General features: G+C 40.0%; 1 protein-coding gene across 3 annotated transcripts in view; it reads left to right on the top strand.

Annotated features, from left to right (window-relative positions):
• Nucleotides 1-17,659, top strand: part of LOC124058103 (EGF-like repeat and discoidin I-like domain-containing protein 3) — a 97,539-nt gene extending 79,880 nt beyond the window's left edge. For all 3 annotated transcript variants that reach the window (XM_046386979.1, XM_046386978.1, XM_046386977.1), the window contains 2 exons: nt 5,941-6,096; nt 14,530-17,659. In XM_046386979.1, coding sequence (XP_046242935.1) covers nt 5,941-6,096; nt 14,530-14,679 — 306 coding nt within the window. In that variant the 3' untranslated portion in view covers nt 14,680-17,659. The remainder of the gene's footprint in view (nt 1-5,940; nt 6,097-14,529) is intronic.
• The last annotated feature ends 424 nt before the right edge of the window (nt 17,660-18,083 follow it).

The following is an 18,083-nucleotide window of genomic DNA, read 5'->3' as shown; positions in this document are numbered from 1 at the left end:
ACCAAGGCTAAAAATGCATGTGCACATCCTGTTTTTGAAGAGATTCATTCTGGTTTTTGCAGATTCCTTCGGGTTATATACATGCAGGTGTCATTCAAGATGTGTTTAATCGTATTAGGCATACTGTGAAGGTGAATGTATGTTGGCATGAAGACTCAAGAGAAGGGGAGGAAGGGGGAGGATGTTCAATGCTTAGCAATGTCCATGCCATGTAAAACTGTTTGGCTTATAAATTTGTACACTTGCCACCATTTAGCAATTCAGTCACTGCATAGTGCTTTTCCTGTATTTATATCTCCAGCATTTTGGATGTAGGATGTGCCCTGACCAGCCAGCCAGCTGACTCTTAATGTACTGCCAAATCGAATCATCATGTGACAAAGACATCTTTTTCTCATGTCAGAACAGCTCATTCTACATGGAGATGTTTCTGTCAGCAGAAAAGCCTTTAGAGTTGCATTCCACATTTGGCACTTTCAAAAAAAACATTCATCCATCTTCTCTAGCGCTTATCTGTCAGGGTCGTGGGGAGGAGGGGCTGGAGCCTATCCCAGCTGACTACAGGCAAGAGGCAGGGTACACCCTGAACTGGTTGCCAGTGCAGGGCAGACACACAAAGACAGACAACCACACACACACACTCACACCTAGGGGCAATGTAGAGTAACCAGTTAACCTAATGTGCACATTTTTGGGACTGTGGGAGGAAGCCAGAGTACCCAGAGAAAACCCACGCAGGTGCAGGGAACATGCAAACCCAACACAGAAGGGCCCAGACTGGGAATTGAACCTGAAACTCTAACCACTGCACTGAATGTTTAAATTCTTGCTGAAATGTGTCATGCTGACCAACATGAGACAATATGATGCAGGGGACTTCAACTTGTGTGTGTGTGTATCTGAGGATGTGTGTCCCATAAAAGCTTCACTGAAAATTAAAATACAATTTAACATTAATTTGAATTACACAAGTCTGAGAACTTGTAGACTTTGATGTAAAGGACCAACCACAGAGTGAAACACAGTCACACAGTCTGTGCAAGAAGAAACAATAAGAAAATGAAGTTAATTAATTTGTCTCAATTTGTGTTGAGTTTGTCTGTGGGTAGGTGTGCAAGAAACAGCAAGAGAGGAGAATGCAGTGATGGAGGTGAGACCATCTCCTCACAATGTAAACAGGAGTATAAAATAAAACAGCTTCCAAATGGAGTGGCAGCAGGTTAATAACAAGGTTTAGGTTGACAAGATGTGACAGCTATCTAAGGACACAACTATGTGTCAGTAATATTTAGTCAAACTATCACACTATTCTTTAATTAAGTTAGTGGTACACATTTCCAAACAGAACATCTCATTCTATATAATTAACTTGTAGGCTGTGGCACAGAAAAATCTTGCATGTTCTTAAGTCATCATCTCTCCTTTGTTTGCTGTAACACTAAGCAGGGCTTTTAATTTGTTTTTATTATTATAAAAGAAATCTTTTTTATGTGTCTGGTGGGAGATGTGGGTTAATTTGTGGATTTTTATCCTAACAGTCCCTTATGTAGGTCTGCCTCATGCTACAAGCTGCCTGAAGGTGTAAAGGTGTACCCCTCTCAAAAATATTTAAATCTCGCCATCAGCAAGCTATTAGCTTTTTATGGCACTTTTTCTTCTTTTTCCACTTTGACCTGCGGCTATTTATATCAGCACTCTCGATTTTACATTTTAATAAATCATTAGGGCTTCTTTGTCAAACAGTCAAAAAAAGAGCTGCAGGCTGTTTATTTTCTACACAAGAAACAAACAGAAACAGAAGCAAAATTAATAAATACAAACTCTAATTAGTTTGGATTGATGTTACTACCGAGTGCTCTAAGTACGATGCAGTATGTTGCTTGCAAACAAAAATAATCAAACTTGTCACATAACATCTCAAGCGAACGAGTTGTGCAAAGTGGCTCTCTTTTAACCTGGCTAGATCACCGTGTTAAAAGGCTAAGGTAAGCCAGCCCAGGCAAAGAAGACTTGGCTATGCGGAGCTTGTTTTGTCGTGTGGCGCTCTGGTTCTTCCAATAGAACCAGCTCAGCCAGCTCACCTTTGTGTAAAATAGCACAGTTTTAAACTCAGAGAGGTGTCATGACACACTGAAAAACGGGCTTTTCTTTGCATTCAGTAAAGAGGTGCTGTACTCAGTCAACCATCTGCCTGAAAATCGTTTGCCTTTAGCCTCATTTCTCATTTTTTTAGTCAGTGTAGGTTTGCTTTTCAGCTCAAGGGCCTTTTCTTTAGAAAGAAGGGTTACAGCAGGACAGAACAGTCTTCCTCGGCATGCGGCTTGTGATCAGATATCATGCAGACCTTATAAAGCACATCTCCTGTAAAATTTCATACAAAGAGGACTCAAAATCAGTCCAGTCACTCCTGCTATGGCCCAAAACACACTGAGGGGCTGTGATGGCTCCCAGTTTATTCTCCATGTCATGTCAGTGATAGCACATCAACTTTCATTGGGGTTTTGCTTGCTTTTTATTCACTGCACTGGAATGAATCTCTCAAAGAAACCATTGTGACTGTAAATGCTCTATTTACCTATCCAGTGATAGAACAATATAAATTGTAATTTTTATTTTTATTTATTTATTTGTCATTGGTATGTCTATAATAGTGTTCAAAATTAGAATAAGCTTGACATTGAAATTCTCTATGAACATGAATGTATTGGTCATTTCCTATATGGGCAGTTTCTGGTGATCAGGGGCTAATTGAATTGTTCAGGTTAAATCACAGAAACGTAACTGTGGTCAGAGACCTGAGAGCCACGTCCATAAGGTTAGGGTGACTCCCAACAGAGGGATTCAAAGAGCAAAAGGTCACATTTAAGCATGTTTTAGTGATACAGTGTATGAGCAAAAAAAGAGCAATGAAACAGGCTGTTTTTTGCCACAGCTTTACACTGATGATAGCTGCCCTGTGGTGGGATTGATGGGCCATATCGATGTCCTCCTCATGGCTCTGTGAGTTGTGTAAGCAACTCTGAATTCTGCATCGTGGCCTAGGAGAATATACAGAGTATGCATTTTATACACGCGCGCACACACACACACACACACACTACCCGCAGGCTTTGAAGATTAAATGAGTCTTCAACACATAGTTAAATTAGCACAGCTGTAGGGGGAATGTCAGCAGGATGCTATGTATGCATGTGCTGTATTCATAAAAAAGGAAACTGGGCCTCATTCTGCTTCTTATAAGGCTGCCTCTCACTGCATTAATCTCTTTATCCTGCATTGGCAAAGCCACTTCAAATAAGGACCTGAGATTTACACACCAGCTCTCATTTTAATGAGCAGAGGAGATGAGTGTTTGTCTGGCAGAAGTGCACAAATGTTGCCCCTTCGTATGCTGCCATCAAAGAGAAGTACAAATAAGTAAATGACCCTGTCTCCCTTTTCAGTGTGCAGCTATATTATTGGGAATATGTAAGCTAAACTGGAGCAACATGAATCTCTCAGCCACAGCAAGGAAAATCCTAAAATTGATTCTTGTGTTTTATTTCTTTGAAACATCTATGCCACTAGCACTCAGAGATTGCTGCAAAGATTTTACACACTCCAAGTATGTCTGGGTTAACAGCTCATGGAGGAGGGAATGGGGTTTAGAGCGTGATGGAAGAAAGAACAGAAGGTGGAGGCTGGAGTAGAGGGGCCTTGCTTTAACAAGCTTATCTCGCTCCCTAATTCAGTTTGGGCCATCAAAGTGTTGAAAGCCAGTGTCGCTTGGGGCGGTTGTATTTTTTGACCGCTACCTGTGACAGCAATTACAAGTTCCCCTTCAAGCTTGCCTTTGTTTTGGTGGCAGACTTGGCTGCTTGGGTAGAACGAGATTACCTCAATGTTCTGCAACTGGAGCATAATCAAAGCCTCGCAATTCACAGTGTCATGCTCCTTTAAATCAACCAAGCAGCCCCTGCTGTTGTTTTTCTGCACAGTCCCCCCTTACCTTAGGGATTGTTGTGACTTTTTTTTTTAATAGGGCTGTTCTTTTAAGAAGATATAAATATACATCACAGGACACATATTACACACTGTGTCTACAGCTGCATTCATAAACAGAAATGAATTTTATACAACACTGGAAGCAGAGGCTTCAGGAGAAACTTCATGAATAGTGGATTCACAACAAATGAAACATGCATACGTTCTGTGCAGCATCTGCATAACTGCGTACCTGCACCACAGTACTGTTAACAGTTGAATTATGTCTGCACGCAAACTTCAATGGCTTTTGTCCTGTTTTCATTAGCTCAACATCTCACAAATGGAGAACTGGGAGTTTTTCCACTTGGATGCATTTTTGAAAGTAAAGAGTTGGCTTTGTAGTCACTTTGGCTACGTGCCTGTCAGGACCCAGGTCTGTGTCTGCTTATGTTGCACGGCAGGGGTCTGCATTTTAGAGGACCCTTCAAATACCCAGGGAGCAGTCCTCCATCTTTAAGAAGCCGGAAGGCTCGTTCATATCACTGCTCAGAAGAAAAAAAATATCTGGCTCTTGAAACATATTGCAGGCAATAAAAGTGCAGTGCGATGTGCTGAGATGCACAGTGGTGTTCTGCAGTCAGTCAGGACGAGCAGGTGGAATGAAACATAAGTCATGCACAAATTTGTCTACTTATTTGTTTTAAGCTGTTACTTTGGTTTGTCAGTGCAGCATGACACAACATGCGCTGGCCTATGACCAGGCCAATTAGTATGATGTATGGCTGTCTCAGCGTTATGTATATTCAGCAGAAGAGATAAATCTGCATGCAGTACGTTTTTGTCTCTCTCTTGCGCTTCTAAATTTCACTGCTATCTTCCCATGTGACAGCAAAATGCCAAGTCCCGCCATGTTTTTCATGCCGCTGCCGACTGGTGCCGATAAGTGAGGCAGCTTTACAGTGACATTTAGGCTATTGGCATTTTAAGATTTGAAAAAAAATAAACGGGGCAGCGCCATTAAATATTTATTTTATAATTTGTTATATTTTTAAAGATATTTAGAAGTATTAAAGGTGTTTTATTGTATACAAAAACAGTGAACATTTGGCTTAATGTGCTACAGAGATGTGAAGGTTTTTCTGCGCAGCTCCCATTGTGTTCAAAGAACCCTAACATTACAGAAAACTTGCTGCTTTACATTTCTGACAGTTCAGTGTCTGATTTTATTTTATACCCTTAATACTCTTGATACCCTTAATGTTCTTTTACAATATGACCTGTGTTGTTTTTTTTGTTTGTCATTTATGGTAGGCAGCACCACAACCACTTAAAACTATTCACATACATTATTCACTTGACATGATTAACAGAGAGGAGAGTTCTTACTTAGAAAAAAAGCTTGACCCATTTTAGATGTAATTGCACAACATTTTCTCTGAAGCAGAGTGAATCGGGTAAATGTGATATAACTATATTACTCACTGTTTTTGTCACATGTTTCAGGTTTCGGTTTAACTACGTTTTGAATCTCAGCCCAACAGTGTTGTGTACTTTCCTAAATAATGAAGCATAATTGAACCCTAAAATATCAATAAAGCTAAGTTTGTCTGTACTGCCTATAGCACCCTTGTGCTGTAAATTGTTTGAAACAAATGAGAAGCTATTAAAAATTAACCCAAATGGAGCAGTGCAGGGCCCAGAAGTTGCTGTGCATGCAATTTCTGTTTTGCTGAGACAAGGTTGTGGACTTAGCTTGTTGTTCAATATTCTGTGAAAAATGGAAACTGACTCCTTGTGCCGAGTGTCTTTTTACAATAAATTCTCTGATGACATTACTAGAAAATAGAAAAAAGATTCTTAATAGATGGTGAAAATATTGCATCTCTAACACTTTTTCATCAGCCAAGTTTTTTGAGAAATTTAACTTAACAGTTAATGATCTTTCTCTCTCTCAATCTTTCTTTCCTCTTTCAGGTGGACTTGCTCGTGCCCACCAAGGTCACAGGTATCATCACCCAGGGAGCAAAAGACTTTGGCCATGTCCAGTTTGTCGGCTCATACAAAGTGGCGTACAGTAATGACGGAGAGCGGTGGAGTGTATATCAAGATCAGAAACAGGGGAAGGACAAGGTAAAGAGATTTCAGAGAATAACCAAGATCAAACACAAGCTGCACAGGTTAAGTCCTTTCTACTAACATATTAATCCAATAGTCTTTACTGTCATGTACCATAAGCAAGCAAACATACTGAAAAAAAACTACTACGGCATCATAAATGCATGTCTGCAAGTACTGCGAGGCCTAAAGTTTTGAATAATGTATCACACCACGAAAGAATGGGGCAGTCTGGGTAGAGAGAAGAAGAAGTGCACAGACATGAAACAGACAATATACACAGCAGCAAATGTCGACAAGTTTTAAGTATTAAGAGTGGAAAAGGTCCAATCCAGGACTCGTCTGTTTCTCCTTTCCACTTCACTTTAGCATTTTCTTATCTGTGGCTCAAACTGGGCTTGTTTGGTCTGTCCTACTTTCTCTCTCTGGTTTGGGATCTGATAAGACCATGCTGTCAACTTGGCCTGGTCAGTAAGATGCTGAAAATCTTGTTTACGGCCCTTCAACAGAGTACACGTCCATTCCAATCGGCCACAGCAGCAGAGACAGAATAAGACTGCAGCAGCCTCTCTGCTGATATCAGGAGAGCTGCAGGCACAGGGTCACAGCTAAGGCTGCAGCCCCGTGTCTTTCAGGTGCTGGTGGTAAGAGAGGTAGTCTTTACTTTTCTCCTTTGCTGCGTTATTGAACGATAAGCCCTATGTTGTTTGCTCATTCATGTGTTAGTGATGTGTTGACTATGGAAAGTCAGGAAACCAAAATCTCGTAGAGTGCAAACATGCATATTGTAGAAAAAGCAAATACTGTAGAGGTGCTTCAAATCACTCTGTGTACACTGAGACCATGATATATCTATAGTATAATCCGCTGTAAAATCACTTCTGCAATGCAATCTTCATCCATGTCACAAGTATAAAAGTAATTAAGACCATTTAAGGAATGCTTTACGGTGTATAATTTTTGATTGATTGAGTCAGCTGTCTGTGGACTTTTGACGACATTCTCTCTCTGAATTTTCAAATGCAGAGAGAGAATGTCTTCCTTTGTGTATCTAATAAACATTACATTTGAGAATGTAAGTGTAAGTTTGGAGCCTTATTTGGCTCAATATTGGATTAGTAATTGAAAATGGATCAATTTAGATTACACTAGATTCAGTCTTTAATACACATTGGCATACATTCATTTATTCATGCAAATTTATTTCACACATTTGTGAAAAGGCTTAAAATCCTTGACTCTTTAATTTGCCATCATAATTGATTTCACAGTTCAGCTGCAGTCCATGCCCTGCAATCTGTGCACATGAAAGCATCAGCTACGATGTTTGTCTTTCTCATATATTCTGAGCAGTTTGTTTGAGTTTATATACTTTCAAAATTTGATTTTCTGAAAGATGAGCTTCTGCTTTGCTTGGCTCTGTGAGGTGGACCTATAGCTGAAATATGACTGCACGTTGTTAAGTTAAATAATACCCTTTAGTAGCCAGATATAAATTTATGCCCCTATCCAGGCATTGCCCAGAAATATTTTCCATTTCTGCAGTTCAGATTCCTTGCTTGAGGAGTTTATAATTTCAACACCCATGATGATCTTTGGATACGAGCCAGTGCCTGCTCAGCGTGATATTCACCCAAGCAATCCCAATACTGAGTGTTGGATGACTGAGATAGCAAAAAGGAGGTAGAGAAAAATGCAGGTGAAATCCTAGGAACTCATTACTTTTATTATGTCTTAGCTTTAAATCTGATTTTCAGACATAACTCAACAGAGGGCAACACTTAATTAAAGCTACACAAGGATTTCTGTAACCATCTACAGCCTTCTCTGTGTTGTTACTGCTGTATAATTCAGAGCAAAACAAAAGACAGGCAGTCAGTCAGAGTGTATGTGCTCTGTATTAGAGGGCAGGCGTGTTTAGCAAGGCTTTTGAGAATGTCAATCAGTTTGTCCCTAGACAGAGCCAAGGGGATGTTCAGATGTATGATTCTTCAAGGTGTTTTCCCCCTTCAGTCAGCTGAAGCAGCCATTAATGCTAGAGGACACATTTGGCTGTCGGACTCCTGAGGCTCCTCCTGCCACAATGCTCAAGTTGGCAGGGATATACTGTGAACGTGCGTGCATGTGTGTGTGTGTGCGTGTGTGTGTGTGTGTGCGTGTGTGTCTGGTTCGGGCAAAGTGATAGAGGCTTGTAAGTATTCTTCTCAGCTCCCCCCTCCAGCTCCTGTGTGGCAGAGGCTGCAGGCAGTCAGATCTAGATTGAGAGAGGAGACTCTGTCAGAATACAGATGTTGTCAAAGCGGGGCACAGTGGCACACACACACACACACACACACACACCAGTATCCCTCTACTGGTGCCTTGTTACCTTTTCTTTACACACAAATCCCAAAATACCTGTGTACTGCTCTTGTAACTGAGACAAGTAACAACACAGTCCATTGTTTAAACATAATTAAACTGGGATACGTTCCATAATTGCACATATCGGCTTGGCTTCACTCCCACATGCACACACCATCCACACCTGGGTCACTACTTGGCCCGGTCCTGCACCACCGCTTTGTTCCTGGGTGTCAATATTTACACAGTCAGTTGATGGGAGCAATCAAGCACAAAAGTAATTGATTTATGTTTAATGGTGTTTCACTCTGGTGACACAGGGTTAATTAGCCATTAGAGTCTTCAGTTCTCACCAGGTCAGAGGGTAACTGAATGTTAGATAGCTAAGAATACAGTCATCCTTAAGATTAACCACCAATGGTAATATTTTCTTTACCTACCGTCTTGTAAAAACATTGGCTGCAATATTTAATGTAGGCTACTTCAGGATTAGGTGAGAAAACCTATTGCCATCCTCTTTGAAGAAGTAGTTTGGTTGCATTTGAGCATGACTGAGTGCAACTGCCTTCTCTAGGCCAGCAGGCCACTCTTGACCTTTCAGTGAAGATATGGCTCAGATTTCCTGGTTTCACTGTGGCTCACTAAGGCAGCGAGAGAGCAGAGAGCAAAGAGGTCTGAGCGACCTGCTTCCTTGACCTGTGCTGCACGTTTAACTAATAGGGGGTATGGGCAGCATTGTGTCTATAGAGGCATACAAAGCCTCCCTTAGAAATCAATACTGTGTGCAGAACTGGGGCTCCTGGGTCATTCTCACCACAGAGAAATGTACCCTCGTGTCTTGATTCTTGGGTAAAATAATTACTCTTGGGGCAATGAAGTGAGACGATTTCAGTTCACAGCTCACATAAATCCCACCGGTCGGCTCCACCAACGGGCTCAGTCAGTATCTGATCTTCCTATATTTTCCTGATATTGTTGCTAAATGAACTTACATTTGATTCTGCTACAGCTAAGTCACCATGCAGAGGGGCCATTCTGTGTCTCACAATCAGCACACATGTTGATACCAAAGTTTTATAGGACAAAACAAGAGCACTGACTGTTGTAGTTTTCAGGCTTCTCTAACTATTAATAATTCAGTAATCATATTTTTGACACCATTACAGTCACGAAAAACAGTCAAAATTGGATCAACAGAAAGAGATCAGAAGCTGTTTTGGCTTGTGGCCATGTTAGCACAGCACGGCTGTTGTCACCCTACTGCACAACTAGTTCAGTCCTGATGAAATTTGGGAAGGTCATCCATCGAGGCGCTGTGTTTGGCCATTTTCAAATAAACAAAAGAGATGAATTAATAAATATATAAGATATAATTATGACATCTGTATATGTACTTGTGTGAAACTTGACATTGTGAAGTTTACGATGCTCAGTCATATTGCAGTAAACACTGTTCAAAATGTTATGTACATTCTTTACAGTAGAGTAGCTGTGTGAAATTGAAATGCTGCCAAGTGAATCAAAATGACATACAGTATTTTGTTCTCACTTCCTTTCTCCCCCTGAATTATTTCATGCACTTGAAGTTGTTTGCCGATACGTCGTTGTCGACAAGACTTTCATCACCTTGCTCATCCCCGTTTCTTTTTCTTCCTTCCAAGTGTCGTAGTATCTGTCCTCTTATTGTGATTCTCCACATATCCTGTTCCAGACAGTGTATTTTGGAGACATTGCACTGATACTGCACAGCTCCCCAGACAGTCTAGGAGAGATTCTTGTCATATTTCAGTCAGCTGCTGCTTTTATGGTTTTTTGTCCTGCCTTTTATTGTGTGATATCATGTGCCCTGGTTGTCGCTTTACAGCTGAGGCAAAAAAATGGACACATTTCCCACTCTCCAATGTGAAATGTTTAGAAACAGGTTTTGTTGAATTTCATGATCTGTGTTAGGTTTCAGTATGCAGGCCCTTAGGGCTGTAATCTCCCAGTCGACTGGTCGATTTATTGCTCGCTACGTTCTGGCTTGACCAAAATTCTGATTGGTCTGATTTTTTGCCATGTTAATTTAATCAGGAGGAAAGTACTAAGTGCTAATGCAGGTGTTTTCAGAGCACCCTGGATTCACAGGTAACAGTCTGTCTTCAGAACACCTCCCTTGTTTTCACTGTTTTGGATTAGTCCAACCCACTAGAGACAGATAGATGAAAGAACGTAGTAGAAGACCTAGTTCCGGTGGTTTGAAGAATATTTATTTGATTTTGAGCAGTTGCGCTGTGCCCACTGTTTATGCACTTTATTTCGTTTCTGCACTCGTCTTGATCTGGTTTGTTTAATAAGTATTATTTTTTTTCTTAAAGTGGACTTGCCTTTTATGTTTAAGAGTAAAAGTTTTAAGTTAATAGTCTGTTCATGTCTCAGCCGCGAAGCTGAGCTCCTATGTTCAGTCTCGCTCAGAGCAAAATGATAGTGTCTGTCAGCTAGTATTATTATTATTATTATTATTATATTTTCGGAAATCAAGGGCTGATATCATTTATAAGGGTCTAAGTCTGATGAAAACTAGTACCACTGCAAGCCCTGCAGCAGAGCACCCATTTACTAAAACATCCATGCATCTCTTAGGTCCGCATGTCAGCTGAATAGAAAGTGCATTATGTGCACATTCAGACAGAGTCATATCAGCAGATGTTGTTTTATCTCCTTTTTCTGTGAAAGCATCCTGCTGAACAAATTCTAATTACACAGGAGTCTCAACTTTGCTCTTGCTTAAACACGAGAGCCCTGTAAAACTCACAAATGTGTCTGCAGTTTCTTGTATATTTCTTCATTGTTACCTTTTAGTTAAACCTTTTGCCAGTTTCTCTGGTTTCTTCTAAATGACAATTTTACGACTGATTATGTTTCATAATTAAAATTTAGTGTGTGTACACTCAAAACCTTATGTTGAAATGACCTCTTCACATCACAGAAAAGTGATTACATTCAGGTCAGTGTAGATGAGAAAGACAGCACAATAATGTGTCTCACTGCAGGAGGAAAATGATGAAAATGTGTGTAGGATGAAAAGGTGGCCCTGCACTTGGTTGTATTAAACAACTGAAATAAGAAAAGTAATGAAAGTATACACCTGTCACATGATTTCAGCTTTAGTCTGCATTGGGAGCAACTCACAAGTGCACTGAAAATGACAGATTAAAGAACTGTATGCACACACACACACAGAGATATGCAAAGAAGAGGGGCCGAAGGTTTGATATCTTGTCACATCATTGCAACAATTGCATCTTATATATCCAGCTGCTAATGCACAGCGAATACTCTCATGAGACTGTCTTTTACATCTGCAAACCATGATTCAGTCTTTATATGCTGTATCCTTACTGAGATACATGCAATTATGTGAATCATCAAGGCTTATTTTATTAATGATGGTGTGGCATTAGGCTTAAAATGAAATGGAATAAAGTGGCCCAAAAACATAATTGGAGCAGTGGTGCCAATGGTTCATAATTGAATATATTGAAGAGTCAAACAGTAGCATGTTTGATCAAGTCAAAAGATGGATATGACAGAGCAAAAGGTAGCTCTGTGGACATTCTCTGTGTAAGCAACCACACTGAAAAAGGCCTCATCTACTGCTGTTTGTGCACTTCCTCATGTTGTCACTATACCATCGAAAAGTACTTTGCCCCTGATAATCAAGAACATTTGGGTGAAGTAGAACCTTCCATAAAGCCCCCCAAAAACAGGAAGGTAAAAGACAAGCGGGAACACTGGTACAAATGTCACTGAGCAACAAACCAAACTGGCAAGGAGGTACAGACTAGGCAGGGTTATATGTAGAGAGGAGGTAACCAGCCGCAGGTGAAAGTAGTCAGGGTGGAGCAAGCAATCAAACTTGGAGGGAAAAGAACAAAGACAGGAAGTGCAAAGCTGGAAACAACAAAACAGACACGAATGGCTCAAATAAATAAGATAAGATCAGATGAACTTTATTGATCCCACAGCAGGGAAATTCACTTGTCATGGCAGCTCACAAGAACAGAAGAGAGTGCAAAAAGCAAAAGTGTGCAAAACAGTTTCAAAAATAAAAAGAGTTATAAATAAACACTGTACAAGATACTGCTGTACAGGCTATATACATATCAGTGTAGTGGTGGAAGGTGAGAATAAGACAAGAATAAGAATAAGGAGGAAATAAGGACTAGACTGAAAACAGAAAATACAAGCTCAGAACACACTAAGCAGACTGACTGGGAGAAGTACACTATATGGACAAAAGTATTTGGATATACTTCTTTGTTGTTGAATTTAAGGGTGTATGGGGCTGCTTCTCAGGGTTTGGACTCAGCCCCTGACTTCCAGTGAAGGGAAATCTTAATGCTTCAGCACACCAAGACATTTTGGACAATGCTATGCTTCCAACCTTGAGGCCAACAGTTTGTTGAAGGCCATTTTCTATTGCAGCATGACTGTGCCCCAGTGCACAAAGCAAAGCTCCATAAAGACATGGTTGGATGAGTTTGGTGTGGAAGAACTTGACTGGCCCACACAGAGCCCTGACCTCAACCCCATCCAACACCTTTGGTGAGCCAGACCTTTTGGTCCAACATCAGTGTGTGAACCTCACAAATGGGCAAAAACTCCCACAGAAACACTCCAAAATGTCATGGAAAGCCTTCCCATAAGAGTGGAAGCTGTTAGAGCTGCAAAGCTGTGTATGTATATAGAATGCAATGTCATTAAAGTCCCTGTTGGCGTAATGGTCAGGTGGCCCAAAACCTTTGTCCATATAGTGTTGTGGACTGAACATTTTTACTGCAGTTGTATTCTGGTGTTGCCACAAAGGCAAAACACACGGAGGAACACTGGTACAAATGTCACTGAGGAACATAACAAACAAGGAGGCACAAACTAGGCAGGGCTCTTTGTAGAGAGGAGGTAACAGCACAGGTGAAACTAATCAGGGTGGAGCAAGCAATCAGACTTGGAGGGAAAAGAACAAAGACAGGAAGTGCAAAGTTGGAAACAACACAACAGATAACGGATAGAGAATTAGCTGAAGCTTTATCCTAAAAAGGTCAACCCTTGTCTCCACCACCTGCTTGGATTTTGCTGACAGATTTTTCCATTCCACACAACAGTGAACCCATCTCATCCCAATTACACAGGCATAATCATGTGTGTTTAATTGAAATGATCATATCCTTCAATAAAGCAGTCTCTGTAGATCTTTTTTCCTCTCATATACAGAATTATGTTGTCTGTTAAGCACACACCATCATGAAGCCTCTAATAATAGATTACATTTCCCAGTATGACAGTTTGTTTATATCTGGATCTGTTATCTAAAGAGCCTTATCTAAATGTCACAGAATCATTATAAAAGTGGTGCGCACAATGAAATCCCGCTGTTGAGGACTTGAATGTTTAGCTGGATATATCTTGATTTGTGTTTGTGTGTGTGTATTCGCACACAAAGCGTATCAGAAACAGGGTTCTTTTACAACAGCATTTCTGGAAGCCACCAAAGCCACTCTCCTTTTTTTTTCCAAGCTGTGAATTTAAAAAAAGTGAAACTAAATTGAAAGAAAACAAGACCAGCAAGCATGAGTTGCATGTTAATAACACCATTCAGTAAGCAGGAGAGACAACAATAGATGGCTTTCGCTAATTGCAGAGGTGTGACTTCCAGCTGCGCTGCTCTAAAAACCCTCAATTTTGCACAGGTGGAAACTGCTGATGTGCTTACATGTGTGGCGCCTATGAAAGAATAGGGCTGGGTTCAGAGAAGCTACAACTGTTATTGGCAGCATTGGAACTGGAGCTCTGATTGGCTACACTTCATTCAGTACCCGCTCGGGCATGAGGCCTTAGAGGTAGCAGTCTGGAGAAATCGGGAAAGAAATCCAGCATGAACGTTCTGTACCTGCCTCTCAGGGAGCCATCAGAGATATTTTTCCTCATGTTGGGGAAATTTGATTTATTGAGTCACTTAAATTGAATTTTGAGATTAATGTTATTTCTTCCTTGTTTCTGGTTTTATCATGGGAACTCATGATAAGTTGCAAATGTAATGATTCCCCCATGCTGCTGTTTTCATAGGTATTCCAAGGGAACTTTGACAACGACACACACAGAAAGAACGTGATAGATCCCCCCATCTATGCTCGGCTCATCCGGATCCTCCCCTGGTCATGGTACGGCAGGATCACTTTGCGTGTAGAGATACTCGGCTGCACAGAGGAAGAGTGAAGTCCTTTCCTCCATCTCTCTTGCCATACTGGAGTGTCCCACCCAGTACTTCAAAAATAAACTGTGCAACCTGTAAAAAGAAATCAATTTCCAATGGATTTTTCAAGAATACGTGTTTGGTTGTGGTGGGTTGCTGTTTGTTCTTTTGTACAATGATTTCAGACCTGCCCCTGATCCACTTTTGTCTTTTAGTTTCCTCTTTCAAAGCGTGATCTTTGTCTTCTTCTCAAGATTTATCATCCTGTTTGGAATGAACTTCTGTAATATATATGGGATGGGTGGGTGGGCTTTGGAGAGGGTGAAGTTGAATAGGGGGTCTCGCTGTGGTTTTAACTTGTTGCCATGAAAGCTATTGTACAGTGTCACTTTTTAACGAAGATGTGAAATATGTCTGCCGTACTTCATCAGACATGATTAACCAACATCATAACATAAGTAAATTGTCTAAAATACCACGTAGACGTCACGCATTATCACATTATCAGATGTGTTTTTACTTTGATTACCACACGTCTTCAAGGCATTTACCTTAATGGACACTGACATTACTACAGTCAAAACACTATTAATGCTCTTGTATTATATGTAAAAGACTAAGAAATTGCATGGTGCGTGAATTATAAATGTATATTATGACAAATCATTTAAAGCCTCCAGCCCAGAGAGCAACTTAATTTACTACTTTACTAGCATTGATTTAGGGACCTATTTTTATGTGCATTTTTAAATAGTTCTGAAACATTACAACACACTGCAAAAGCTTGCTGAAGATGATGACGTGGGAGACAATAAACAAGCGGTGCAGCTTAACGCGGTCCTGCAGCACTGACATTGAGGCTTACAGGCTGTCTCTTGTTAAAATGTTTTCATGCTCTTAAACCGAATTTCTTTTTTTTTCATTTCTATGTATTCAGTTATCACCACACCTTTTCTAAGATATTTGGAATTACCATTTGTGTTTGTTCTTTTTTTGTATTTATTTCAATTTGTCTGTCAGATACATAAAATCTGTGTTCAGTGTCTTTGTGTTGTCTTGGAGAAATAAGGTGAATCAATTAAAAAGCTCAGGATTGTTGTCATTCAATAACCCGCAAATGTATGATTTTTTTTGGCCACCTATTTAAAGATTTCTGTGTGTTATCATTATTATCATTATTATTATTATTTTAAATGGCAAACGAGAAAGAACAGTTATTAAACCATGTCCACATATGCATAAGGAAAATACTGAAAGCAGGCTTTTATTTTATTTGATCCCATAATATGCTATTTGATAATGGTTAATTAATTTCTTCATTTTCAAAAGAGAACAAATGTCGAAGATTAATAATATATTAACACATGTCATTATCTGAAACCTACAATTATGATGAACTATGGCAACAGCACGGAGCTCTAAATTAAATATGGGCAGTGTTATTCCAGGAGATCCGTTCGTTATTATTGTACTGGATGAGAGATGCTTTGGTAATGAAATGTTAAAGAACTTGTGGGTATTTTCGCATGACATGACAGCAGTTCTCTGTATGTTCAAATGGATGCTAAAATTGTTCAGATGCATTAAGGATACAGGGGATAAAGATGCTGCAATGTCAATCACGTCAAAACATTCTTTTTATGCAATTTTCACTGTATGGGTTCTGCTGCATCCTGTAGTAAATGAACAGCGACTCTTGGCTGGTTAAATAAATCGAAGCAAACAAGTACCTGAGCTATGGCGATGGTGCCAAACCTTACAGCCCATTCAGCACAGCTTAAAAACAGGCCTGGATTAGTCCTGGATTAGTCAGGCCTGGTGTCCACCCTTGGCTAGTTTTCCCAAAGCTCTTGAGTGCTAGAATAAGAGCTGAAGGGAGCCACGTCCACTTGTATGCTTCATGTTTCACTTAAGACATGTCAGCTCTCAGTCACTCAACCAACCAATCATTTCATATCACTGAAATACAATAGTATCAGATTGCAGCTCAGCCTTAAGGAGGAAGTAACATGAACTAAAATGCAACATTTTTGGACTTCATTCTGCATCTAAAATGATGAAAAGCACAGCAAGGAAAATACCAACAAGTGTGTCACCGTCCAACTATTTTGGAGCTTACTTTATACTTTTGTGTGCTATTGCTTTCTCAGCTGTCATGTCATCAACATGGATGTTGTTGTAGTAACTGTATGAAGTCTGAAAATAAAACAAAAACATGTTTGATTGTTATCTGGATAATTGGAACAGACTATAGCCAGTTGTACTCTGGTTAGGTGAATCTGATATTGAATATATGATAGAGTCCACTATAACGGCGCTGATGTGTTTAAAGATAGGGATATCTTGTGTCATGCTGCCAAACTTGTTGTGTACTTTCATGTAAATTACACTGCTGTAGATTACCAACGTGTGAAAATTGTCATTGGTGTGCTCAGTCATTCCTTAGATTCAAGGACACGAAATAAGCATAAACAGATTATTTGTCTGTAAACATTTTCCATTTTTACTCTCCAGTTGTTTATTGCCAAATGAAGAAATCTCGGCGAGCATCTGCTCTGACTGATATTTGTAGACAGGTTCCTGTTTGCAGTCCTGCTACGAAGCTTTGAGGACGTTTGCATGATTTATGAGTTTTAACAGTACAGTATAACAAAGATGTCCACAGGCACATTATGTTCTTGCACATCGTAAGGATCTAATAGCCTTTACTTTGTACTCATCGTCGATTGTCTTGTGAAATGTAAAGCTTCATCTCACATGTTCAAAAAGGGAGCGGAAGATGAAAGTCATCCTGTTTTGGTATTTCTGTGCCCACTGTTCACATATTATTTCTTACCTCCTCAATCTGAGTGTCAAACACTATGTAGAAAACATACCTATTATAATGCTGGTTAGGTTCAAGACTGGAGAAGAGAGCGAAAAACTGTGTACAGTGGAAAAGATGTGTTGCTTCAAACAAAAAAACCTCTTTCAGTTTGACAAATAAAAACATATCTGTGAAAATGACATGGTTGCTTTGTTTTATTCAAATGTCTGATCTTTTATTGTGTTTATTCCTTCAGTAAAGATCTTGATACAGCATGCATTCTTTATCCCACCTTCCTCATCCTCAGTCAGTCAAGTCCCCACCACCGCTCTTGTCACTCATCTTGACGCGCTGAGAGGTCCAGACGCAGTAGCCTGAGGCTGAGGTGTCACATGTTCATCCCTCAAGTGTTGCAGAGAGACACATTTTGTGAAGGAAATTATCAATATTAACCTTCCTTTGTCTCTCAAGTATTAATGCAGCAACCAGCAGATCACAAGTAGATGCAAGAATGAGTTCTTTACTTGCCATCTGCATCAGATAAACATCTTCCACACATCCACTGCTGACTTAACTAACCATGGCCTTCTCATACATTTGGGAACATAACTGAAAAGTGAA

Source organism: Scatophagus argus, chromosome 4, assembly GCF_020382885.2.
Source record: "Scatophagus argus isolate fScaArg1 chromosome 4, fScaArg1.pri, whole genome shotgun sequence".
NCBI lineage: Eukaryota > Metazoa > Chordata > Actinopteri > Scatophagidae > Scatophagus > Scatophagus argus.
This window is presented reverse-complemented; position numbering and strand designations above follow the sequence as displayed.